Genomic DNA, 27,004 nt, shown 5'->3' on the forward strand with positions numbered 1-27,004 from the left:
TTTATCCCAGATGCACACTAGCGTTGGCTTCTTTTATGTGCGATGAGGCACTTACTAGTTAGCAAGAAATTTATTATTGCTTTAAAATAGCTTTACGTAGTTGGATTATATTCCAAGACAAAGGTCATGTCTATTTTCCACTGTAAAACTGGCATGTTTTAAAGTTAGAGGTCTTTTCTTTTCTTAAGTATATTTAATCATATGATTGGAAAGTTGCAAAATTCAGTGTTTCCCAGTGGACTTTCTATTTCTTCAACAAATGAGTGAAATGCTGTTTGGTTGGCAGTCACTCAGAGTGGGTTAAACTGCAGTGTACTTTATCATTATTCTTCAAAGACCTTGGAATAAATAAACTTCACCTAATAAACTCTTCCTTCAAGGTTACAACAGTTTTGTAATTGCCAGCATTTAAAAAGCCAGCTTCTGAAATTAATTTTCTTATAACATGTCAAGTACTGAGACAAAAGGAAAAGTAGGAAACTTACTGCAAATACATGGTTATTCATAGTTATTATGAAGGGTAGATAGTAGCTTTTAGTACATTTTACAGTAAAAATGTCTTTTTTTAAAAAATGTAATTACATGGTTCTAAAGCACCTTTACAAATTCATTGACACTCCAATAGCCTGAACTTTGGTACCTTTGCCTTAGCCTTTTCTTTAATGGGTTCTGATTTGAACTGAGTCGTTTTCAGTTTTTTCCAAATTTGTCCTTGATAAGTGAGGAGGATAGACATAGCATGTGTAGTTTCTGGAATGAAACTACCTGCAAACAATCTATTTCAGTGGGCAAATCATTACTTTCTGAGTAAAAGTGTATATTGGAAGTACAGACAGTTCCTTGAACAATTAGAGCCATGTATTTTAAAGTAATTTAATAGTCATTATCCCAGAGTTACCTTGTGCAATTAGCCATACTATGATATGACATCATCTAAACATACAATATTTACTGAACTCAAAGTGAAATAGATGCTTAAACTGAACTATGAGACAATACTTGTCTCTTAGGAATGTAGATTCTAAGGAACTGGCTTTTTGAGACTACATTCCCATTCCATTATGGTTAAAGCTTGACCCAATCTTGGCTGGTATAATCCAGGAGGGTGAGTAATACTATTCCCTAAATCCAACCTAGTTGGGATTTATTATTTCTAAAGGTACTTTTAAAACTTGTTCAAAGTCATATTTAAGATAAACTGTGGAGAGGAGATTGGTCACAGAAGAATGCAATGGTTTTGTTCCTTTTTTTCTTAAAGACCATTTTATTAAACTTATATTGTTTGGACAGTTGAAGGTGACAGCAGAAAAGAGCTACTGTCACATACTGTATGTAAGTGAGGCTTAGTTTTCTTTTACAAAATGGATTTGGCCATACAGATTGATGGTGACTGATAGAAGGGCAACTGGTTATCATTTAGGAAAGAGAAGAGGGAAGTGAAGGCTGTATGTATAGAACACTCCCATTTACTGAGTTTCTAGCTGGCCCTTGTCATTCATCTTGGACTTAAATTCTGTGACTAAAGATTCTATCCCCCAGCTAATAAGAATACTCCTAGGAATAAAAACAAGGTCACTATACTCTTTATCAATAACATAATTATATGTAACCCTGACTAGGTTTCATATACTATGGAATCTTCTAGAGTCTCATCTTGAGCAAAAAACTGTAACATCAGATGTAAATATGATTCATATACTAGCTCCCAGTCAACATGGTTAGAGGTTCTGTGAGTAAGCCTGAAAAGATAATATGCCTAAAGTTAGCCAATGTAATATACTCCATAAAATGATTACTCTCAATATAACCCAATTACCTCTTATTGTTTTGGCAAATCCATGGAATTCTATAAGAATGTAATATAAAGTTGTCATTTTTCTCTCACTTCCTTCTGTTTCTGTGGTTCTAATACCAACCAAGGTGAAGAACTACTAATTCACACACACACACACACACACACACACACACACACACACACACACACACACACACACAAGAATATTAAAGGTCTTTCTCTCAGAATGTTTCACAACCACTTTTGTAGAATAAACAAGGTCCAGTTCTGAAGTTTTAGAACTTCTTTGGTGTTGGCTTTTTAATGTGAGGAAAACATGTAAAAATCTCTACTCCCTACATTTTTTGGGATACAGGGGAAAGGAGGAGGGTCTTAAAGTGGAGGGTGAAGCTGGGGCTAAGGTTGCCATTGAAGCGTGGAAGTTTCCTGGCCGGGAGAGGGAAGAGGGAGTTTTGGGATATGGCTCATGTACTTATGAATCACATGAGTGTTGGGCTTGATTAAAATTCTGAATTTTCTTTGACATTGTGGCTGATCTGTTGATCTATTTTCACTCATGGTTCTACTAATGTGTTCTTTTCTTCCTCTGGGGGTGGTGAGCGGTCTATAAATAATACCTTATGTAGAGCTTCCTCTGATCTCTGCCCTTTGTTCTCATCTTTAATGAGTTGGGTGAGTGTTTAGCTTTTTCTAGGAAAACATTTTTCAATCATTAAACCTTTGCATGAAGAATGTAGGAAAACAATTTTTAACCCCCTCTTTATCTTGTTCAGTATCTTTCAGAGGTTTGAAGTGATAGAAAGCAGCATTTTTCTTTGGGTCCTGATGAATAGCAAAATGATAATGCTTTCTTGTTTTCCTTTACCAGTGTAGGAAGAGTCAGTATGTATAATATGTGGGATACAGACTGTCAAATGTGTTTCGCTCTCATTTCCATTAAACTTTTTTCATTCCTATATGTTGCTAAGTTATCAAAACGTCTACAAATCTTAGAAAGAAGAAACTGTAAGAGAGGGTTTTTTGTTCCATTACTAAGGTTAATAAGAGATCTGTTGTTATCAGAGTAGATGCATTGTTCCCTGAGCTTGTGTATTTTTAAACACATGTGGAGCCAAACATGAGGGGTAAAGCTATTAGCATCTCAATGAGAGGGGAACATGTGTCAACTGAGAGAGATGTATTAAAGTAAGGTACAGCAACACATGCTGGCACTCTTTAAGCACGAAAGGGGAATTTCATTTGTCTGACCACTTCACGCACCATACTTTCAAATATTTAAGATCAGCATCGATTCATGCTGATATTTTACCTTATATAAACGTGCCTTGTGAAGTGACAACAGAATTCTCACAGTGGTGGTTGTTTTACACACTGTAGGCTCTACCCACATGGAGAATTTGAAATGCATATTTTTCCTACATTATTTGAAAAATTTGGTTCAGTAGTCATTCTTAAGGATTTCATGGTTACATATAGACAGATATAAAACCAAGGAGGCGTTGGCTCCTTTTGGTTTGTTTTCTTTCTCTCTAACGTCAGGGGGAGGAGCGGTCTAGTGAGTCTGTTTGGTGTATTTATAAAGGTAATGCAGTTAATGATAGAATAAGCTTTTAAGACTCCACAAAAGGAGACATTTTGGAAGTGCTGGTGGGGGTGGATCTGGGGGGTTGGTGTTGCTATTTCCAGAGGTGATGAGAACACTTTTAATGGTTCTTCACTAATCTCATGTTTCTAGGTGGATTAAGTTTGAAGAAAAAGTGGAACAGGGTGGGGAGAGATGGAGCAAGCCCCACGTGGCCACCTTGTCCCTTCATAGCTTATTTGAGCTGAGGACATGTATGGAGAAAGGATCCATCATGCTGGACAGGGAGGCTTCTTCTCTCCCGCAGTTGGTGGGTAAGTATGTTGTCTTAAGTTCCTATCATTTTTTTCTGCTCTACCTACCTCTCCATGAGTCTCTTTCAATGCAGATGACTTCTAGTGTAAGCGGAGCTGAATATTCTATAATATTTATTCTCTCACTTTTTTATATTATAAAACTAGTAAGGGTTATTGCAAAAAATTTGGAAAATACAAATATTGAGAAAAAAGTTAAAAATCATCCATCATACTTCCATCTGGACATAGCCATTGTTAACATTTTGGTGTATTTCCATCCAGTTTTGGTTCTCAGTCCTCTCTCTTATGCTTTTCACTTTTATGTTATATTAAAAATTACCATGTTTATATGTACAGATTTGCATTCCTCCACTTATTAGCATAAGATTAATATTTTAAATAGAACACCCCCACTTCGTCCTTGGTCATACTGGACTGGAAGTCTGGACACTAGATTTCTAGAACTCCTTGACCTTAGACATTGCGCTGAGCTTCTCTGGGCCTCAGTTTTGTCATCTGTATCCTTGACCTTAGACATTGCGCTGAGCTTCTCTGGGCCTCAGTTTTGTCATCTGTAAAATACAGTTTGAATATTCTGTAAGAAGGAAACTGGTCTAGGTCTAGTCCCTCAGTTGGGCTGATTTTGTAGGTGAAAGTCAAGCTCTTTTCGCTGTAGGTAGAGCAAATTGGGTGGGGCAAGGAGCCAGCAGAACGTTATGGATTAATGACTGAGTCAGGTCATGGTGGTGCCGAGGGTCATTTGTACAACCCCGGACAAGTCACTGAATCTCATGGTGCAGGGCAGCTTTGGCATCTTTGTAATTAGTGTTGTGTAATGAATGTCAACTCACCATGTTGAACACCTTGAGCACACGTCGCTACATTCCAAAGAGAGGTTATTGTTTTCATTTTCTAGCAAGAGACTGGCCTAAGCTGCCTTATTATCCTTCAGGTTGGTGTGCTAAAGATCATGTGTTCCTTAAGGAGAGGTGCAGGGGCTCTGCTTATTATTCCTAGGAAAATTCCATAACTCGGTGACTGCATGACTGCACTTTCTTAAGGGTCTGCAGTGGGCCTACTTTGGGATTGTGAGGAGAGGATGTGGATCGTGGCCCTGATGACCAGTATAAAATTCCTGTGTGATCTCGAAATTTCTTTGAATATCTGTAGGCAGAGGGCTTGTCTATGGCACCTGTGTCTTTATGGACAACGGGAAGGCTATAGTATTTGTATTGGAAGAGAAGATCCGTTCTCAAATCAGGCATATATCTTGCTGACCTATACACATCTGTTTCTTCTTCAGAGAGCTTGTTAGTTAGATTTACAAAGCAGCTCCACGCTTTCCTTGCATCTGAAGTGCTTAAGGTACAAGTGGAGAAGGGAGAAAGACTAATGTGAAGATGCTGGGTGGACAGAATGAAGTAGTTTATGCATTTATTCAGCAGTGGTACATGGCCTTCTACAATGAGCCAGACACTATTCTAGGCCCTGAAATTAGGTTTGCAAATCTACCACTTTGTAAATGGGATAAGTTACAAATCCATGTCCGCATAGGTAGTGAGAAGATAATGTTGGAAATACTGCTTTACGTAGAATTTTTTGTATTTGACAAGGCAGGTGAGACTGAAAAAGGACACCTGATATATGAGGAGAGCTGTTGGATTATTGTATGCAGGGAAGATGAAGCCCATCTACGAAGACAGAGAGAAGCAAAGGGAACGAATGGTTTTCCAGGCTGTTTGTTTCACTGACTTTTCTTCATTTGTTAAAGCTGCAAGAGAGATTGTTATCACAAAAAGTATCATGGTTAGCAAAAATCAGTCCAGTTTCTGAGCGAGATTTGCAATTTTCAGGCTGTGAGAACTAATCTAGAGCAAAGATGTCTGAAGTTAGAAGTCAGAAGTGCCTAAGTGCAAAGCAAAATGGGAATTGAACTTGTGACTGGGCAATGGATCGCAATCTGTGTGTTGTGGTTTAAGGGTCATCGGGAAGTTCCCTGTATTGAAAAAAAAAAGTCCTACCGTAGACCATGGTTACTGCCTGAACTTCCACTGTTTGGAGATTCATTTCACTGAACCCAGGGTTTGTTTTCTATTAAAATATACATACTCTTTGGCAGATGTCATATATATTCATTCCATGAGATGCAGAGTGGTGTTGTAGAAATAATGGTGGATTTAAAGTGGGGGTGGCGGTTAATTAAAGTCTACCCCTACTAGCACGTGTGACCACAGACAAGGCACATTGCTTAACTTATTCGCAGTCTGTTTCTCATCCGTAAAAAGTGGATGAAGGTAGACCTCTCAGGGCGTCGTTAGAACTGAATGAGGATCTCAGGTGTAATTGTACTTACTTTGATGACTATCCCAGTATGAATGAGTTTATCCAGATCTTTCTACATGTCACCTAGCAGGGGCTGAGTGTAGACTGAGTCAGGTCAAGAGATGCTCAGGGACTTCATGAGCAGGGGAGAACTTCTGAAAGGTGTAGTAGATGGAGCTAGAAAAAAACCTCACAGCTTCTTTGCTGTGCCTGGAGCTGGCCGGTCAAGATGGGTGATGAACGTTAAAGTTGAAGTATATACTTGGGCTTTTCTGTAAAACTGTCTTCGAGGTCTTCAGCACCAGAAAGAGCCATCTTAAGGCATTTCTGGTCTTCGGTAACTAACTGACGCTTTCCATGTAGTAGAAGACAGAGTCCCACATTACACTGGAGCCTCATTAGCCAATGGCCAAAGAGAGAGGTTCTGGTATTTACTACATTTAAGAAAGGTTCATCAAGCATTTTACATTCTCAGTTTAATTTTCCGTTACTTTTTATTATCAGCTGTGGCTTTTTTTTCTCTAACCTCCACACGTTTGCTTTAATAATGTCATTAAATTTTAAAATTGGACACCACTAGGTCACTTTGAGGTGTCATCACTCAGTACTATGTTTGCTCTACCATCCCTGAGGCAAGCAGGCAGGGAGCCAGTGCTGTCATTCTGGAGCTGATAACACAGAGAAACAATTCAGAGGCAAATAACACACATCACAAGCAAAACAAAGAAATTTAAAAAAAAAATGGACTAGATTTGGAGGAGTGGGGAGAAGAACATGTTTGAGAGAGTATAAGTGGCTGAAAAGAAATACTTAAAAATCCTCTGAAAGAGTCAAATCCTTACAGCAGGTTAAAAAAAATGAAAGAAAAAAAACTGCCCTGATTTCAAGTGGTAAAATGGCATGGTAACTTCAGTTACTGTCATTACTTGATTATTAAAAAATCTTTTTCTAGCAGAGGATGCAGTGGATTTGTTGTTTCCTGAATGGTGGTGTTATTCAGACTTGAGAATTACATGCAGCTAAGTCTTAAGATGCATTTCCCCTTCACCCGACTTTTATTTCGACAAACAAGAAGAAAAAGAAATCATGATCAGTGTGATTATATCCAACAAACAATAGCACCATTTCTTTCCTTTTTCGCAGTGCACTTGCTGCTCCTTCTCAGTGGCCTCCGAGGGGCACCCTCCCTTTGCAGGTGCAAAGCCACTGCCACATGGGGGCCCGTGAGCAGTGGGCCGCTGCCTAAGCGGGTGTCACTTCTCACACTTGTGTAAAAATTCAGCCTCATTCTGATTCTCCTCAGGACCTCTCCTAGTTTTCTTCATGAAGATCCCCTTCTGAACCCTAATAGAAAATGTGTGTTATTTAAAGGATAAAACATCATTTTTATAGGATATTTTAATCACTTTATTATTGCTGTCATCTTACAATTTTACATTTAAAGTATCATTCACATATGAAGCCAAGTACATGAGAATTTCTCTCCCCTCCTTAGTTAAAAAACAATTATAAGCCATTTCAGGTATTTTATTATGATGGGAAATGGATTAGGAAAATGTAGCTCTATTTTTGGAGCGCTCTCTCATTTTTATATTTAAAGGCATTCCTGGGCTGTGCATGTTGGCAGATATATTAGTCATGTTGTTTCTTGCTTTTAACACCTTTTATATTTTCAAAATGGGAATATATTTATTTTTTATCACAAAACTAAAACATGTTCATTTCTAGTAATGCAGAAAAATATAACACGCAGAAGTCAAAATACCACTAATCTCATCTTTCAGAGCTATCCTCCCAGCAGTTTTTCGGTACATCTCTGTTTACAGACATGAAATTTATTTTACAAACTGGGATCATACTATAACCCTCTAATCTGCCCTTTCTAACTTAAAAACATAATATGAATATTTCCATGTTATTAAATATAAGTATAAACATCATTTTAATGGCTGCAAAATAGTTAATAATCTATAGTTGGGCATTTAAGTTGCCTTCAAGTTTTTATCGTAAAGAAAAGAAATGAACATTTTTGTTATACTTTTGTGAAGTTGCTTATATCCTGATTACAGATTTCTTACGGTGAAATATTCAAAGGGTTTGAACATTTTAAATGGCTTTGTTTTGTATTGGCCAAGTGGCCTTCAAGAAAGGTTGTCCTGTTTGTTACTGTCATCATCAGTATATGGCCTTGTCCATTGCATACAACATTCACGTCACTGGAGACTGGTCTTTTAAATTTTGCCACTTTGATAGATTAACATAAAATTGGTGAAATTTGTATAAATTTGTTTAAATTGTCTGTTAGTCTTGAAGTTGAATATTTCTTGGGCCTTTTGTGTTTCTTTTAAGAATGGACTTATATATACTACCAAATGTAAAATAGATAGCAAGTGGGAGGCGGCCGCATAGCACAGGGAGATCAGCTCGGTGCTTTGTGACCACCTAGAGGGGTGGGAGGGAGACCCAAGAGGGAGGAGATAATGGGGATATATGTATACATATAGCTGATTCACTTTGTTATACAGCAGAAATGAACACACCATTGTAAAGCAATTATACTCCAATAAAGATGTTTAAAAAAAAAAGAATGTTACCTTTGACCTTTTTGGGGGGTTGCATGACCATCTTCTCTTCAAGTTTTTTTTTTTTTTGGTCTAGAGTTTCCTTCTTAAAGAAAGAAAAATATCATGTGATACGGAAAAAGATCTAAACAGTGAACCAGAAAACCTGGTTTAATTGGTGGTGGGGGGTTGCCTTTAATTAGGCTGTATCGGTGAGCATCTCCCCTCTCGCGCTCTTTTCTCATCTGTATAACAAGAGCTTGAACCTGCCGCTTCCTGAGATTCCTTTCGGCTCTGCGATCATCTTGAGCTGGCACTTTCTCTCTCAATTGGGTAACGTCTGTGGGATTTTGAACACTGAAGGCTTAATTTTAGTGTAGCTGTGAAATGTTACTGCCTCCACTTTCCTTGAAGGGTTTTGTAGTTTATGCTTAAAGAGATCCCTGTGGGCCATTTTTATGGAAACCTAATGAAGGGCATAAGCCACACAGATGTTGTAACCTGTTCTAATTGGTGATTTCCAGACATTAGTAACAGAGGGCCGGCTGTGCATATATATGCATTGGTTTGAGATTACAGGGGAGGTCAAGAATAGAGGGAGGCCCTGCCAGGAAGGGTAGATAAAGAAACACTTTAATCCACAACCCTGGAATTAGAGTAGGAGTTTGATAACACTTGCAGGAGATATGCCAGGGCTATTTATTTTTATGGTTCTTCTGTAAAATGGACTTTCCACTTTCATTAAGACTTAAAGGGAAAATAGACGGGTTGTATTCAGTAGCACTTAATTATTTCACTGTGGAACAGAGGGTTAAGTGTAATTACAGAATCCGTTCTGAGAGTTTTACTGAGTAAGGTTTGTGTAGTTAAAAATACTCAGAGCTAAAGGCCACTCTCAAACCAAAACATTCCTATGGGAGAAACTCTTCCTGCTTTGCCCAGGCTCTCTACCAAGTGGTCCAGTGTTATGTGACATTTATAGCATCTGTGTAAGGCATGTGACGGAAAATCCTGGATTCAGCCTCTACTTGGCTCCCAGGTAGTTGATTGTACACTGTGTGAATCGTCAGCTTCTGGCTGTGAGACCAGTTCCATGACTTCTTGTTAAAAAGATGGACTAATGAGAGGTGCAGTCATGCCCAAGCAAAGCCCCTTGAACATCTGTAACTTCACTTTACGAAGAGATGGGAATGTTTGGGAGATGCTGTTATCCTATCAGTATCCATCAATTTTCTTTCAGACTTTTGCAAAAGAAGAGCTTTTGTTCTCTTCTCCACTTTTGTATGTGGAGGAGTTTGCGCAAGAGGAAAATATTGACGTGTTTTGATGCAGCCATGTGCCTGAACAGGTGGGCCTGGGAGCTATTGTTCTAGTTCTCTGCCAGGGACAAAGCTCTATCTGCAGACAGTGAGGTGTTGTCCTGCCATTGCATCTTTTTTATTATTATTATTTAGTTAGTTAGTTTTGGCTGCGTTGGGTCTTCACTGCTGCACCTGAGCTTTCTCTAGTTGCAGCACACAGGCTCAGTAGTTGTGGTACACGGGCTTAGTTGCTCCGTGGCATGTGGGATCTTCCCGGACCAGGGCTGGAACCCGTGTCCCCTGCATTGGCAGGCAGATTCTTAACCACTGTGCCACCAGGGAAGTCCCCTGCCATTGCATCTTGCACAGATTCTGTGATATTTTGTCCTGTGCTCCATTCTGGACAGTGGATATGTCAACCTGTGATGTGACGTTAGAGGAGACTCTTATGTCATACTGCAGACATGCTGATTTGTGAGAAAGAGGACTTTTTGTTTTCTGTTAGAGTAAAACATATCCTTCAGCAGACCCACTCATGGAGCAATTTCTGTGAAGCACAGTCATCCTTTCTACTTAGAACCATTCTGAAAAAAAGAGCTCATAGAAATTTTTTGGGAAAGATTTTTCTAAGACTATTTTATTATTTTTTATTGAAGTATAGTTGACATATACAATATTATATTGGTTTCAGGTGTACAACATAGTGAATTGGCATTATTATACATTATGAATTGATCACCACAATGTCTAGTAATTATGTCACCATACAAAGTTATTACAATATTATTGATGATATTCCCTGTGCTGTGCATTACATCCCATGACTTATTTATTTTATAACGTGAAGTTCATACCCCTTAATCCCCTTCATCCATTTCACCCACCCACCTCCCCTCCTCCCCTCTGGCAACCACTAGTTTGTTCTCTGTATCTTTGGGCCTGTTTCAGTTTTGTTTGTTTCTTCATTTTGTTTTGTAGATTCCACACATAAGTGAAATCATTTGGTATTTGTCTTTCTCTCTCTGACTTATTTCATTTAGTGTAATACCCCCTAGATCCATCCATGTTGTTACAAAAGGCAAGATTTTGTTCTTTTTTATGGCTGAGTAATAATTACGCACACACACACGCGCGCGCACACACACACACACACGTATATATCACATCTTCTTTATCCATTCATCTATCAGTGGGAACTTAGGTTGCTTCCATATCTTGGCTATTGTAAATAATGCTGCAATGAATATAGGGGTGCATATTATCTTTTTGAATTAGTGTTTTTGTTTTCTTTGGCTAAACACCTAGAAATGGAATTGCTGGATTGTGTGGTGGTTCTATTTTTAATCTTTTGAGGCAACTCCGGTACTGTTTTCCACAGTGGCTGTACCAATTGACATTCCCCACAGTGCAGGAGGGTTCCCTTTTCTCCACATCCTCACCAACACTTGATATTTGTTGTCTTCTTGATAACAGCCATTCTGGCAGGTGTGAAGTGATATCGCATTGTGGTTTTGATTTGCATTTCCCCGATGATTAGTAATGTTGAACATCTTTTCGTGTGTCTGTTGGCCATCAGCATGTCTTCTTTGGAAAAATGTCTATTCAGATCCTCTGCCCACTTAAAAATTGGATTTTTTTTTTTAATATTGAGATGTGTGAGTTCTTTATGTATTTTAGATGTTAACCCCTTATTGGATGTATCATTTTCAAATATCTTTTCCCATTCAATAGGTTGTCTTTTTGTTTTGTTGATAGTTTCCTTTGCTGTGCAAAACCTTTTTAGTTTGATGTAATTCCATTTGTTTATTTTTGCTTTTGTTGCCTTTGCCTGAGGAGACAGGGCTAAAAAAATATTGCTAAGACATGTCAAAAGAGTGTACTGCCTATGTTTTTGCCATGAGTTTTACGGTTTCAGGTCTTTCCTTTACATCTTTAACCTGTTTTGAGTTTATTTTTGTAAAGAGTGTAAGAAAGTGACTTAGAGCTAATAGAAATTTTAGTGATTTTTTTTTTTTAGTAAGACTAATATATTAAAATTTCTAGGAAATTCTGATCAGGTTATACTTTAAAATGACTAATATATTGGAAAGGCTTTAGTTGGATCTAAACAAGAAGAATAAACCTCCCTTCTTAGAAAAGACTGAGGCATAATTTTATACTTTAATCTTTCTTTCATTGGATTAATTGGTGTTCAAATAACCTGATATGGTATTATTTTTCTTTACTTTGTCCTATTATAAAGAAAATATAACATTACAGAAGAATTTGGGAAAACAGATTTAAAAATCAATAATGTCGTGATGTTAAATTTTGCATATTCTCTTCAAGATTTTTTCATATCATTTATATTTCTGGCACAGTTGCTATGATAAGAGTACATGAAATTTTCTAATCTTACTTTTAAACAAAACAATTGGAAAATATAAATTACTTATTGTGTTACTAAGAGAAGAATGTGATTAATGTGAATTCACTACTAACTGGGATTGAAAAAAAATTACAAGACAGTTCTTCCTCTCTAAACATGTAATTAATACCAGAATATTTATAACTCTCTCTTTAATGCCAATAGCACTGTACTCTGTATCTTTACCTTCACAGACAGTGGAAAGTTAGAAATTTGGAAGATAAATATGTTGATATTAAATTTGAGGATGACATCCATAAAATTACAGTAAAACATGAACTTTGTGGTCTTGTGACTGAGTTTCGTTTTTTGCTTTTGTTTTGCTTTGTTTTTGTATCAGAGATGATTGTTGACCATCAGATTGAGACAGGCCTATTGAAACCTGACCTTAAGGATAAGGTGACCTATACTTTGCTCCGGAAGCACCGGCATCAAACCAAGAAATCCAACCTTCGATCCCTGGCTGACATTGGGAAGACAGTCTCCAGTGCAAGTAGGATGTTTACCAACCCTGATAATGGTAATGCAGGGGCCGCCTGGCTGCTGCTCTCTCTTACCTGCCTCACTCACCTTTATTCCACCTCTTGTCACCTTTATTATTTTTTTTTAAATCCCTCTTCTTATTTCTTCTTTTCTCAAGTTCATATGCCACAGCCATTTCATAATGACACTTTTTATCCAATTGGGCAGGTTTGCAGTCCTGTTGGGAAGATGTCAGCAGTTACTGTAGGCTGCAGATGCCTTGCTTGTTCCACACACATCTATTCTGATTGACTGAGAGGGTTTGGTAATAACGCTATGATAACACTATGATAAAACAACTGAATGTTTCCAATGAATCAGCAAACTTATAGATTATTGAGTACATCAAGGAAAGTGCTTTTGACATGGTGGCTTGTCAGAATTAGGAGGATAGACTAAGATACGATACTCTGACATCGCGTATCATGAAGTGTTTGCTTGGTACGTGAGTTGGTGTCCAGCCTGTAAATGATCATTCATAAAAGTAAGGTTCAGTATTACTTTTACTGCTTAAAAGACCAATCTACTCTTTTGTTATATGATACTGATAGTTAGATGTGAGAATAATTATTCAAGGTAGGATATTAATCCCATTATATAGCAATAGGAAAGGCACTGTGTTTTATTTATACTCTCTTGCATTTCCCAGAGTTTCTTGCAGAGTGTCTATCCTCTGTATCATTGTCTTTGTTTCGAATAAATTTCATGATTTGGTGCAATCTAAGGGAGAAGTTAATTTCCATGAGGTATGGAAAATGAAGTTGTGGGGAAAGAGTTGCTAAGCATTGGGCTGGTAAAACTAGGTCTCTCCCATTCCACCCCCAGTCATTTTAGTATTAAGAGGAATGAGTAGATAAGGGAACTTCTAATTCATTGTTCTCAGCTGCACTTTCAGAATAACATAAAACATGTTGTCACGGAAAAGGTGGACTAAGTGAAGTGTATAAACTGAACTCTAACTCAGCCACTCCATTTCTGGAAATCGGGTTTTCTGACTTAATATTAAAATTAATGGTTGGCTGGGAGAGAGCTTACTGTTAGCAAACTTTGCTATATTTTGGAACCATTCTATGTAGTTTTTTTAATGAGTGTCTAGTCCTTAAGCAGAACCAAATGAAAAGTTCAATTTTATTGAGCGACTTTTATATTGATTTAATTGCTGCTGTAAGTGTTTTTTTGAAGCACAACAGGTTATAAATAAATAATTAACATTAAAATGTTCTTTATAAAAAACATTCACAAAAGGAAGAATCTAATCTAGAACATTCCTGTGACAATTTGATGGTTCTACCATTACCTGGAATATTGAGGCTGACTGGAAATGTTTTGATTTTTGTATATCTCTTGTTTTATTTATTTTTTAAATAGCATTTTGAAGAGTTTAATGGCTGGAAATGTTATGTGATAAACAGTTTGTTAAAACTGATGTCACAAATAATAATTTTAAAAACAACTCACATTTTAAAAATTATGGCATTTAAAGTACAAGTCTGTTTTTTAATATCTTTATTATCCTCTTTCTCACATAAAATGAAATTTTATGATTTGGAGACTTACTTTTTTTATCACGAAGTTGGTGGTAGTATAAAGAAGCAAGAAAGTGCATTGTTTTCAAATGTTGCTGTATTTGCAACGAGAAGAGGAATGAATATTGTAGAGCAAGGGTGCCTTCTACCAGTCTGGTGTGAGGGTGAGCTTCATTTTCACGGAAGTATAGGCAGAGGAGAAATTAGGAACAGATGGGTCTTGGAAGCCAGAATCTTGTGCTTTAGGGTAAAGCATTTGGACATGGAATACAACTAATGAGTTGATATTGCTCGGTCATTCAATCTTTTATCCTATCAGTAGATCTTTGTACTTCAGAGGAAAGTTGAAATTGCATTTGTCACTCACCTTCTCACATGTGAAATGCCATAGATGCTGGGCAGAAAGCAAGTAGGAAGGGCAGGCAGTTCTTTTTCTTTCTGACTCTTCAGCTGTTCAGCTTACACCCTACAGCATGGAATATGATTAGGCCTTTTAAAAGATGTTATTGGCATTTGTGTTACCTAACTCCTTTTAAATATCCAGAGGCAAGATTTTGGCTTTAAGAGATTCTATAGTAATGAGTTTCATGGGCCTCCAAGGTACATTATTATAAAGTATCAGATGGGAAATTTTTGGTTATCTAGAGGCACTTTTTCTTAACTTGAAAGTTTATACAGTTAGAAATGTTCTTAAAGTAAAATTCTAAAATAAAAAATTATAGAACTTTTGCTACTACTTTAATAAATCAGAATAATGTATCGATTGTAGTTGAAGCTAGATTCTAATACCCCCATGTAAACTCCTAGATAAACTGAAGTCACCTTGGTTTTCTATCACAGCCTTAGAAAATAGACTCAGGATGATGCCAGCCTTAGTTATGATAGCAACAATGCAATTAATAGCTGAAATCTATGGACATACTGTAGAATTGGAAATTTTTTCATTCCCCAGTAGTGTGCTACCTCTTACGTACTCACAAGAGCCAATTGCTATCGGGAATTTTGAGGGCTGGTTGTAACACACAGCTACTATTAAAAGTTAAATTACATAAACATATACAGTTAGATCATATTATTAAAAACAATGGTAATAAATACTCAAAATTCATTATCTCCTACTTATTTTACTGCATTTTACTATAGGCTATGCTCTTCAGGTTACATCTATTGTGTCTGTGTAGTCAAAATGCTACAAAATAGGGTTCTGCTACAAAATAGTGGGAAGTAGAAAACTTCTTCCCAACTCTGTATTCAGGGACTTCATATTGGAAGCTTGGACTCAGTTACGATGGTAGTATTACACCATAGAAATCAGCAAACTCTACACATCAGGACTTGATATATTGTTTTGTCAATTGTTTCTAGACTTAAAAAAGGGATAGAGAAAATGCTAATAATGCAGATTTAACTTAAAAGTAGGTAGTGTCTATAGCCATTATCTTAGCTTGGGCTCCTATAGCATGTTACCATAGACTGGTATCAATGCTTAAACACAAGCATTTATTTCTCATAGTTCTAGAGGCTGGGAAGTCCAAGATCAAGATAAAGCATATGTGGTTCTTGGTGAGGGTCCTCTTCTTGGTTTGTAGATGGTCACCTTCTCATTCCATCTCCACGTGGTAGAGAGAGCTCGATCATCTTTCTCCTGTTTCTTCTTATAAGGGTACTAATTCCATTCATGAAGACTCTGCACCCAAAGCCCCACCTCCTAATACCATTACATTGGGAGTTAGGATTTCAATATATGAATTTTGGGAGAATACAAACATTCAGTCCATAACAGCTGTTAAAATGTGAATAACACAAAGAATTGAGGAAATATTCTTTCAGTATTCAAAAGATATTATCCAATTTAGCGAAGGAGTCACCCACATCATTGATGATTGAGTGAAGTCAGTACACTCATACTTACATGTATCTTCATTGTTTCACTTTTGTCTTACTCATTAACATATATGATAATGGATGTTCAACATGGATGTTGGACCTATGCTTGTTTGCCAGCTGAAACCATAAGTTGGCTACTGATAGAAGAGTTTGGTAAAAATCAACAAAAGCTTTCTGTGAGAATCAACTGGCTGTAGGCAATTTACAGTGGAGCATTGTGTATTTATTATTTGTACGTGTGCTGCACATCTTTTATAGCAGTAAAATTTACTACACATACACACACACACACACAAACACACACACACACACACACACACACATTTTTCCACCAGAGAGCTGGTTTTCAAACATTTACCAGCCCATGCACTACAGCCCACCACTGTCTAGCCATGGCCAAAGGTTAACTCTAATTTTTTGGGTCTTGATGTGGCTTTGGATTCCAGATGATTTAATGATTTTGAAAAGAAATGAAAAACATTTTTATTTTTAATAAATCAGGGAAGAATCAGGCTAGCTTCCAAGGTGTTAATTATTGTGAAATTGCCACTTATCCAAGACATCGGTGAATTCTGGTGGGCATGTTTGCCAGGTACTAAATTTTAGGCAAGTGCTATATTTTCTCAATATATTACTTGAGGCATTTCTATGGAGTTAGTGTTGCATGAAGAAATTAATGAAGTTTTCATTTCCTCTGGTGTTAGACTTCTGTTTAGCTATTCTCTTTTTCTTTCTCACTGTTATTTTAGGTTGAACCATATGAAATTGCCATTTTTGTGGGTAAAATGAAGTTGACTATTGGCAGTTTCATATGGTTCTACTTAATAATTTGGTCAGAGATACTTAGATAATAGTTCTGTATTATTTTAGTTTACTATGAAAGAATAACATTGAAGCCTAGGAACATTCCTTGGTAGTATTTAAAAATCAAATAAGATGTATTTAGTTTATGTTTTATTAGAAAGTGAAAGTAAAGTTTATACCTAATCTGTATTCGGTCAATAAATTGACAAGGTTACCTGATAACTCTGTTTTAAAAAGTCCTGTTTTATAGGATTATCTGATTTTTAAAAGTATAATTTACCATTCAAATGGATACTTTTGATATACATTGTCTAATCTTACAAAAGGTGAGTAACACCCAACTTAAGGACCAAGAACCATAATTCAAGTATTTGGCTGTCACTCCCTTTATGGAAATTTGGGTGAAGCCATTATGAATTTGTCCCTGGTCTTTTCCTGGCTTCATTTTTTCCCCCTAGACTACCATAAAAATCCTTTCCTTCCGTGGTCTGGGAGTACAGATGCCCTTTACTGAGAAGTGACTTTAGTTATCCAACTGCATCTAGATTATGAATTTCATTTTGCCCAATCCAATTTTATGATCCCAATATTCATTAGTTTTTTCAGCAAAAAACTGGAAAGGTAATTTAGTACCCAGTTTCTATGTTTGTAAAACAGAGATAATGAAAATTAAATGAGATGATAAATGTAAAATGTTTAGAATGGTAACTGTACATAGTAATCACTCAACAAATAATACTAAAGTATATGTAATAAGTTTAGACACAAGTAAGGAAGAAAAATCTCATATTGAGTAAGAGTATTTTCTGGAATGCTATTTGCTCTGTAACTTAACTATTTTGGAAGAATCTCATGGGTATAGTGCTGATTTATTTTCTCTGCCCTTTGATAAATGATACCAATATCGTTTCATTAGCAATGGGAGAGGAAGAAGCCCTTTCTCATCACAGCCCTCTTACAGAATAGTCTGTCCCCATCATTGATTTTCCTCTTTGCTGGCTTTGAGGGAAACCCTAAACCACACTGAGAATCGAAGACTTAAAGCCGCTGCAGCAGGTGGATGAGGATTTGGAAAAGGTGGCAGCTCCAAGCCAGGGCATCTGGCTCCTGGGCCTCGTGCTGCTTCCTCCAGGCTTTCTCCTGGTGCACTTTGGCCTCTTCTGTAGTTATGGGGGCTCAGGGCCTGCTCCTGATTGAACCTCCAAATTTTATCTGAATTCACCACTTTCTGTTTGTCTATCAGGTATGAGAAATGCAGTCCACTTGCTCCTACCATTTATTGCCCACCCTTTACTTTCTCCCTGGATTCCTCTATTCAGTGTTATCTGCCAGGCAGGATGCTGCTTCCTAACTCTTTCCCACACTGCTGTTTCTGACATTAGCACACAACACCTTTAGGTATTTTAAAAAGTGTAGTCTATTGCTGTTACCTATAATAACATAGATAGTGGTTAGCAACGTAGAACAAACAATGAAAAGAAATCATTTTTTTTCCGTTAGTAGTAATTCTAGGTCCCACTGAAATGTAAGTAGGATTAGCTAGGCTCTTGCTGCTTTGCACCCGATTGGAGGTTAGGCATATTCCAGCTATTTGGTTTGGGTATTAGATCAAGCTGCCTAGATACTGGCATGTGGTGGATCTGGCTGGGACCATCGCCAGGTTTGGCAGCTTTCTCAGTCACTTTAGACATTCTTAACTTTTGTCTGTGTTTTGGATTCCAGCTTACCCCAATTGTTTCTGGCTGGTTATTCTACTTTGCAGTATCCCTTTCCCCCCATACCCTTGAATTCAGACCTGCTCCCTGAATCAGTGAGTAAGGCAGACATTTCCCTGACTTCTCTCAAAGATTCTGTTCCAGAAGCAGGTCACTGTGCTTCTCCAGTTCTGAGATAGGTCAGCTGACAGGCTCACATCACCTTCAGAGGAGAGTCATCTTCCCAGGTGCCTTTCTGCGTATAACCAGCTCTTTTCAAAAACCAGCAGCTCACATCCATCTGTTTTGTTCAGAACTCTAATTCTCCGTTCATTTGCACAGCACAGATGAATGTCCTGGCTAGAATTCAGTGAATGACCAAGCTCTTCTCAGTCTTAGATTAAATGAACCAATCCATGGAAAGTTTCTAGAAAAATGTCTGAAGAAAAGTATTCCTTAATAACTGTAGTATTTCTAAATCATCTATCAGATACTATTCTTTTTTTTTTTCTTTCCCCAGACAGGTGACTGATCTTCTAAGATTTTTAATGTTCAGATCTTTAAATAAACAATAATACATTTTTTCTCCAAGGGTCATGCCCTTGCAGTATTTGCTAGTCTAGTCTGCTGTTTATGGCAATGAAGAGTCAGTCTTAAGAGAGATAACACAAGTGAGTATTTAGTTTTTGATATTGAAGGCCTACTTTACAATCTTCTCCTTGAAGACATGGCACCATCTTTTCCAAAGGCTTCATTCTAATCCAGGAGTAATACTTAGTAGCAGTATGAGTTTGAGCAATTTACATTATCTCCTTGAGCCACAGTTTCTATATCTGTAAAATAAGGGTACTAATGTCTTATTCTATGTATATAACCAGGAGTAAATGAGATACCTTTGTGAGAAGTATTTAATAATCATAACGTGAGATGTCATTGTAAGGAACAGCTATTATTCAGAAATATTTTAAGGGGAAAATTTAGTGCCTTTCAGATTTAAAACTGAAGACAGAGCTTCAATTCCCCAGCATTATTTTGTATTTTCTCATTTTCTGTGTCTTTTAATTTTTTTCCCCCACCACTCCATATATGAAAACATTCTTGGAGTTTTATTTTTAAAACAGCACTACTTTCATTATCAACTTTACAGAATCCAAATAATACATAAGGAGGTGCCACTCATGGGCTTTATAATATTTTTAACTTAGAGTATAAAGATTGATTAGTATGTCTGAGCAATGACAGTTCTTAGCTATCAATAAATAATACATGTATAGCAGGATGTTACCATGAAATAAACATATTTAAAAATTTTACTAATTGCCAGTCTGTTTTACATAACCACGGTCTGTGATGGAGTAAAGGAATGGAATGATTCTCATCGTTGTATCTTACCACGTATGAATATTCTCTTCTCCATTTCTTTCTTTCTCTGGAAAAGAGCCCTTAACTGATTTTCTGCTGCCAGCCTCGAGTAAATCTTCTTCCAAGGCTTGAGATCCTTGATAGAGCTGCCCTTGTGAAGTCTTGCTTTTCCCAGACTCAGCTTGCTGTGAGAGCAGACAGGAGGGTAGGTGTAGATCCTACTCCCTGCCCTGGTCTCTATGAAAGAGAAATAGAGAGGAGAGGAGAGGGAAGGACAAGAAAACATGAGGGATGAGGGAAGGCAAAATAGAGACATGAGATGTGAGCACTGTGGACTCTTTGCCGTGTCTTCCCAAAAGAAAAAAGGGGGAAGAAAATCAAAGCCTTCCAAGAATGATAAAGCATGCCTCATTTTACTTGAACCCTGTTTCAGTATAAATACAAAGGACGAAAAGGAGATTTTTTGGGGGGTTTATGAACCTGATTTCTTAAAAATCACATTTTGATATTAAAGTTGCATTACATTAAGCCAAGGTTGCTGTCTTTCATGTTTTCCAGCACCCTTCAGGATGTTGAACAAAGGAAGTATCGTTCCATCAATGGTTGTAGTAGCAGCAACAACAATAATACCTCCCATTAATTGAGCACCTGTTATACACCAGGCATTGTTTCCTGTGATGTTTCTAATGTTTCTATATCATTATCTCCAACTGCAGATGAAAAACCTGAAACTCAGAAATGTAAAATAACTTTCCTCAAGATAGAGAAGTGGGGGAACCTAGTGCCCTTGATAACAATATTCATATTCAGCTACAGTGGTAATGAGCTTCCTCAACCATAATTTATTTCCCACACGTCAGTGATTCCACAGCTCTTACTTTGTGTAACCCTGTGTTGTTGAAGGGCTCTGAGGTCATTCTGTGCCTAGGCAGGAATCCATGCCAAACATGGCAGTCGGATGTCTTTATTGGCTTTCTAAATGGAGACTTCTAGGCAACGTGTCATGTGTTTACAGGAGAAATATTGCTAAACTCCTGAGTTAAATTTCTTGGCTAAATAATGGTGTGGAATACATAGTAGGTGCTGAATAACTATTTGAACATACAACATTGCAATCCGGAAAGAGTCCTAAACTTTTAGCACGAGTAAAATTTGTTTTCTTCTTAATAGGATTGCTAAGAAAATGTTTTTTTGATAGGGTTTTTTTGTGTTTTTTTCTTTTTGGTTTATTTGCCTGATTCAAGTAGGGACACCCTTACTTGAACAGATTTAGGACTGATGGTTTTGAACAAGTTGATTCTCAAGGGAAAGATGAATCATTACTCCCACCCCCCCCAACCCAAAATCCTCCTCACAACACCTCTTTCTACAGTCTAGCTATTGGAAACCATCACCCGAAAATCTTTAGAGCTATGTCTCCTCATCAAGTCACAATAATATGAACCAGTTTCTACCTTGTTTATGCCAGAAGTCAGGCAAAAGTGATTTAAAAGAGACTATGTAGGATAGTAGCAAAGCTATTTATTTTGTAGCTTAAGTGTAGAAGAGGTACAGTGAAAGCATTATTTGGAAAAGGCTTACACAATATATCATTACCATGCTATCTATAATCATAGAAAGTTTGGCTTCATGTTTAAGAACAACTTTTCAACATTTTATCTTTGGAGTTAATTTGTGAAGAGAAGAAAAGCAGTATGAAAAGGTTACAGAGTTTGTATCTCTTCCTGCACAGAAGTACACAGAGGTCTAACAAATCAAAATGTTGGAATTTGCCAATATGAGTAATGGATGCTGTGAGCCTTCCAGTTTTCATGAGGGTAAGCAGCCAGATGGCTCCAATCAGCTTTACTAAAACACAGGTGCCAAGTCTCTATGGGCAGTTTCATTTTCATGCTTGTCTTTGGAGCCAGGTTCTTTGCCAGTGTGTGCCGGGCTCCATTCCATTGTCCCCTGGATGGTGAGGCTTAGCATCAGCGGAGGCTGTATATGCAAAAAGGAGTTCCCAGCTTTAGTTCCCAACAAATAACGCACTGACATGTTGGCGGGGGGGTGGGGGTGTAGAGGAGAGAGAAGCTGTTGGGGAAAGGCAGTCATCAGCACCCGAGTTTTGGAGCAGCTGCTGACCTCTTGTACTCATTTTAGGAGCAAGCCATGGTATTGGTGATAGAATTTGGGTGGCTTTGTACTTGTTCAGCAGCTGAAGAATGTGAAGGCTCTTTTGAGTTTACTTTGCATTCCTAACCTCCCTCTGTTCTCACTGATTTGGAATTTTAGTTGGTCCTTTCTTGGTCCTAGATAAATGGCTGCCAGTTGTCCAACCTCTTCCATTTCCTTTAGCTAAGCCTGCAGGAATATTGGCTCGCTAAGCAGGTCCCTCAGTTGTCAAAAGAAATAGGAGGTGAAAATTGGCCCGTATGATAATATATATTTCTAAATGCCTCCCTCTTAACAAAAGCAATTTTGGAATAATCTCAACTGGTTCATTTCCCTTTTTCATTTTTCTTAGTGCAATAAAAACTTGCAAAGAAGTTCAATTATGGGAAACAAAAATTCAGATTGCAAAGAAAAGACATCAGATTTGCCTCAAACAGGTGCTGGCACAGATGGCCCGCTCACAAGTCCTGGCTTTATTTACAGCTTTTAAACACAGACAGATAAATTGACAAAAATGTTTCTAGATTTTATAATGTGCTGAATGCCTAAATTTGGCCATCAACTTACATTAATTTATAATTGATTCAATTTAGAACTTGACCTCCCCAGTCACTAATAGCCTTAAGAGGACTATTTGTCTACCCTGTCATTTGCACACTTGTGTCAATAGATAATCTTTGCTTTCGGTTGGATATGCTTTTGTTTGTTGCTTTGATCATTTAATGACTATATTATTTAGGAGAAAAAAACTCTCGCAAGTCAAATGTATGTAGTCTGATGGTTAGTTATTTCCAACCTCATTGTTGTTCCTTGAAGGATAATTATGCTGCCTGTCTTACCAGGAGTGAGGCGTTTGATGAGAATAGCGAAACAGATGACATGAAACCCAAATGGAACTATCTTCAGGCTGAAGTTGATGGTGTTCTCCAGTTGATTAAAAATATCTGGAGGCACTATGCTCTATATTTAGCCTACATCATTATTCTGTCTCTGATGTGGTCTAGCATTTGGCATGGGTACACCACATATTAAAATTATAGTAAAATTAAGTATTAAAGGGCACCAGAAAATGAGAAATAACATGCATTTCTAAATTGATTTGTATTGGTTGATTTGTCTGTATCCTAGACTCATGTTCCTCAAGGGCTGAAAAACAGGAAGCAAAGGGAATTGAAAACCAGTTCTGTATTCATCAAGGAAAATATTTCCGAAGTCAGAGTACGAAATGTTGCTTTTTTTTTTTTTTTTTTTTTTGGCGGTACGCGGGCCTCTCACTGTTGTGGCCTCTCCCGTTGCGGAGCACGGGCTCCGGACGCGCAAGCTCAGCGGCCATGGCTCACGGGCCCAGCCGCTCCGCGGCATGTGGGATCTTCCCGGACCGGGGCACGAACCCGCGTCCCCTGCATCGGCAGGTGGACTCCCAACCACTGCACCACCAGGGAATCCCTGAAATGTTGCTTTCTGTTTTGTGTACAATATCCACGAAAGGGTCTGTTGGGTAAATCACAAGAAAGCGTGTTACTAATGTAACACCCTGCTCCCTGTGCTTTACAAAAGTGTGTGTAACTTCCCTCTGTGTGTGCTCATGTGGTGCAAGGTTATTAACAGTCTTGATCGTACATCTTGAGATTAGTGTTCATTATGTAAATCTTTCCTCTGGATATAATCCATGTTTTTTGTGTTAGAACTTCAGGGCGGATCATCCACTGGTACTTGGGGAACTATGATGATTGAATGTAATTTGTTTTAGGCTTTTAAATTCTGTGTTGGAATTTGTTCCATCTAAGGATGCAGGGTCATGGGAGGGGTGTGTGTGTCAATGTAATATGTCATTGTTCTCCTTTAACCTGCTTGTGTGATTTGCTTTAGTATTTTTTTCTTCTTAATTAATGCTTTCATCCTCATCCTTGCTGTGGCTGCTCATGTGTCCTCCTCCTCTTCCTGTCTTCTGCTTCTGACACTAAAGCCCGCAGCCCGCTTGAGAACTCAGTGCCCTGCCTAGCAACCCGCACCTTGGACGATGACCCCCGAGTGCGGCGCTTTCCCAGCGTGGGATGGCTGAGTAAGTCAATGACCGGGAAAGGGCAAGGATGGTGGCAGTGGTGGGCGTGGGAGGGCATGAAGATGGGGCTCATGGTTACTGAGTGGAGGGCATCCTCAAGAATGCCTGAAGGGTAAGGCTCACAGATTCCTAAATTCACAATTACGGATTCGTTTCTTCTGTTAGCAAAGAGGACAGTAATAGTGTATTCTCTGGATGGTCTGCCATCCTGCATTAAGCCGAGTACCTTGTAAGGCAGTGGAAAGAGTTGGAGACTAAGGGTTGGGCTTGGCACTGGCAGTGCTCCCCCCACGGAACACTTACAGAACCTCAATTTCCTCGTGGTGGTGATGACGCCAGATCTTCTTACTTCAGAGGATTGGGAGGAAGATCTCTTAAAGATGAGGTCTCTGAAGGTGGTGTGAAAGCATTCAGATGCTGGATGAGAGGAGAAACTAAGTTAGTGGTCTAAATCTTCCCTACCCCCCATACATGTTAAGTGACAAAAAGGCAGTAGGTGCTACAGACAATGAAAACGTAGCATAAGATAGAATCTTTATTTTTTTTATAAAATAAAGAGTTTTGTTAAAGAGACAAGATTTATATACCTAAAACCAAAAGAGAAAAGAACATGTACCAAAAACATCTGCTGGGCCTGGGAGTTGTGATGGTAGAAGAGGCTTTTGGAGGAGATGATCTTGGGGCTAAATCTTAAAGGAAAAGTAAGAATTTGGTGGCAGGAGAATTGGGGGGGAAGGGCCACTTATTGAACTACTAACTTTGTAATTATTTCTGCTGTACAGTAGGTCTAAGAAGCTTGAAAAATAATTTTGTCTTGAATAATGATAAGAGTTACAAACATTAATTCATCACTTTTTTTGGTACAAACCCTGAGCTAAGTACTTTATGGGATACCATTTAATTTTCTGAACAATCCTGTGAAATGGCTATTGTTATCCACAGTTTACAGATGAAGAAATGGGGCTTAGAGAGGTTTAATAACAGATCATTAAGTGTCTTGGGCAGGACTTGAACTTCATCATGTAGTAGTTTCATCTATAACTTTGACAAATAGTGTCTTACTGAAGTTAAAGTGTAAGAAACTCACATGGTTACATTGCCAGAAAGATTTACTCACCTTGCAGTGAACCTTCAGCATTCACATGATTTTCTCTGCAAAAATCACCCATTTCTTTCAGTAAACTTTTTTCTCAGTGGTGCCTCTTAGGGAAAAAATAAATGCAGGTACAAAGTTTAGTCATTGGAGTTTGGAGTCAGGCAGAACTGGATTTGAATCCTGCATCTACCACTTACTGGCCTCTTCACTTTGGGCAAGTTACTTCTCTAATGGAAATCTGGGTTTACAGAAAACCCAACTGTAAAACTGGGTTAATCTTACCAACATAGGATTGTTGTGAGAATTAACTTAGAAATATGTGAAGTGTTTAGTGTATTGCTCAGCACTCAGTAAATCTAGCATTTACCGTTACTAGGAAAGTGCTTATAGGAATTGCTCAAGAAAATGTAGCTGTTGTTATCCTTTTAAAGTTTTATTTATTCCATGTCAGACATCTAGACATTGATATACTGTTGTGGATAAAGTATCAAGGAAATTGACCAAAACGTTCAGTTTGCTCATGTTGTGGAAATATGGCACCTATTTGGAAATTAACTTAAGATCACACCCTGGGCCAATCCTTCTAAGAAAACACGTTTTAGTCATGAGAGATGATTCTTCTCATTGTCTATTTATATGACATATTCTCTCCCTAAACAAACGACTTTGATGTATCATCTCAGTCACCTCCCCCAGGGCTCCCTATTTTTTTTTTTTTTTTTTTTAATCTTTGCGGTACGCGGGCCTCTCTCTGTTGTGGCCTCTCCAGTTGCGGAGCACAGGCTCCGGACGCGCAGGCTCAGCGGCCATGGCTCACAGGCGCAGCCGCTCTGCAGCACGTGGGATCTTCCCGGACCGGGGCACGAACCCGCGTCCCCTGCATCGGCAGGCGGACTCTCAACCACTGCGCCACCAGGGAAGCCCAGGGCTCCCTATTACCTACCACATCAGTTCAATAAACTTAATATACATAATATATAAAATAATGAAGATGTGCAAAGTGGCGTTAAGTCCTACTGGTCCTACCAACCTATTCCTCATTTTCATCTCTTCTCAGTATGAAGCTCTAGTCTAAGCAGCTTGTCCTTTTTCTTTTGGTTTGTTTCGTGGGTGCCTTGATCCCTTTGCCTTTCTAAGAACACCTTTTCAATTATGCCCATGCAAAACTATTCAGTAGGACCCGAATGAAGTCCCATCTCCTTTATAAAATTGTTCTCATAAACACAAAAGATCTTTTCAGGTCCTAAATTTCCTAGTTCCTATTGTCTGTGTCTCACAGTGGAGGATTTGCTGTATGTTGTTTTATGTTGCCATCTGATGTTTCATGACTTGTATTTTTTCATTTCCACTGTATAGAAAATCTCCTTTAGGTCGGGAGCCTGATCTCATGCTTTTGTGTCCCTTCCAGTGCAGTGTAGGTATTTGAAACATAGGAGCTGTACAGGAAATATTTATTAATCCTTGACACGCTATCATTTCCTTAAAAACAACCAACAGCTCAGTTTTCTTTAGGGCCCATCTTGACCACAGTAAACTATTAACCAGAAGTGAATATTGTTTACCTGGAAAAATTATTTCCTTGTATTTCTGCTCACTGCAGTCTGATGAATTTTGTCATCAGTTTATTCTAATA

The 27,004-nt window shown here is 38.0% G+C and overlaps 1 protein-coding gene across 3 annotated transcripts in view; it reads left to right on the forward strand.

The window, feature by feature from the left end:
• The window catches only part of SLC4A4 (solute carrier family 4 member 4), a 353,735-nt gene that overhangs the window by 144,792 nt on the left and 181,939 nt on the right, over positions 1 to 27,004 (forward strand). For 2 of the 3 annotated variants that reach the window (XM_027087718.1, XM_027087720.1), the window contains 2 exons: positions 3,531 to 3,691; positions 12,605 to 12,784. In XM_027087718.1, coding sequence (XP_026943519.1) covers positions 3,531 to 3,691; positions 12,605 to 12,784 — 341 coding nt within the window. The remainder of the gene's footprint in view (positions 1 to 3,530; positions 3,692 to 12,604; positions 12,785 to 27,004) is intronic. The other variant, XM_027087719.1, reaches the window with a different exon arrangement.

Source organism: Aethalodelphis obliquidens, unplaced genomic scaffold (assembly GCF_003676395.1).
Source record: "Aethalodelphis obliquidens isolate GAN/ISIS:26980383/991018 unplaced genomic scaffold, ASM367639v1 scaffold59, whole genome shotgun sequence".
Classification (NCBI taxonomy): Eukaryota; Metazoa; Chordata; class Mammalia; order Artiodactyla; family Delphinidae; genus Aethalodelphis; species Aethalodelphis obliquidens.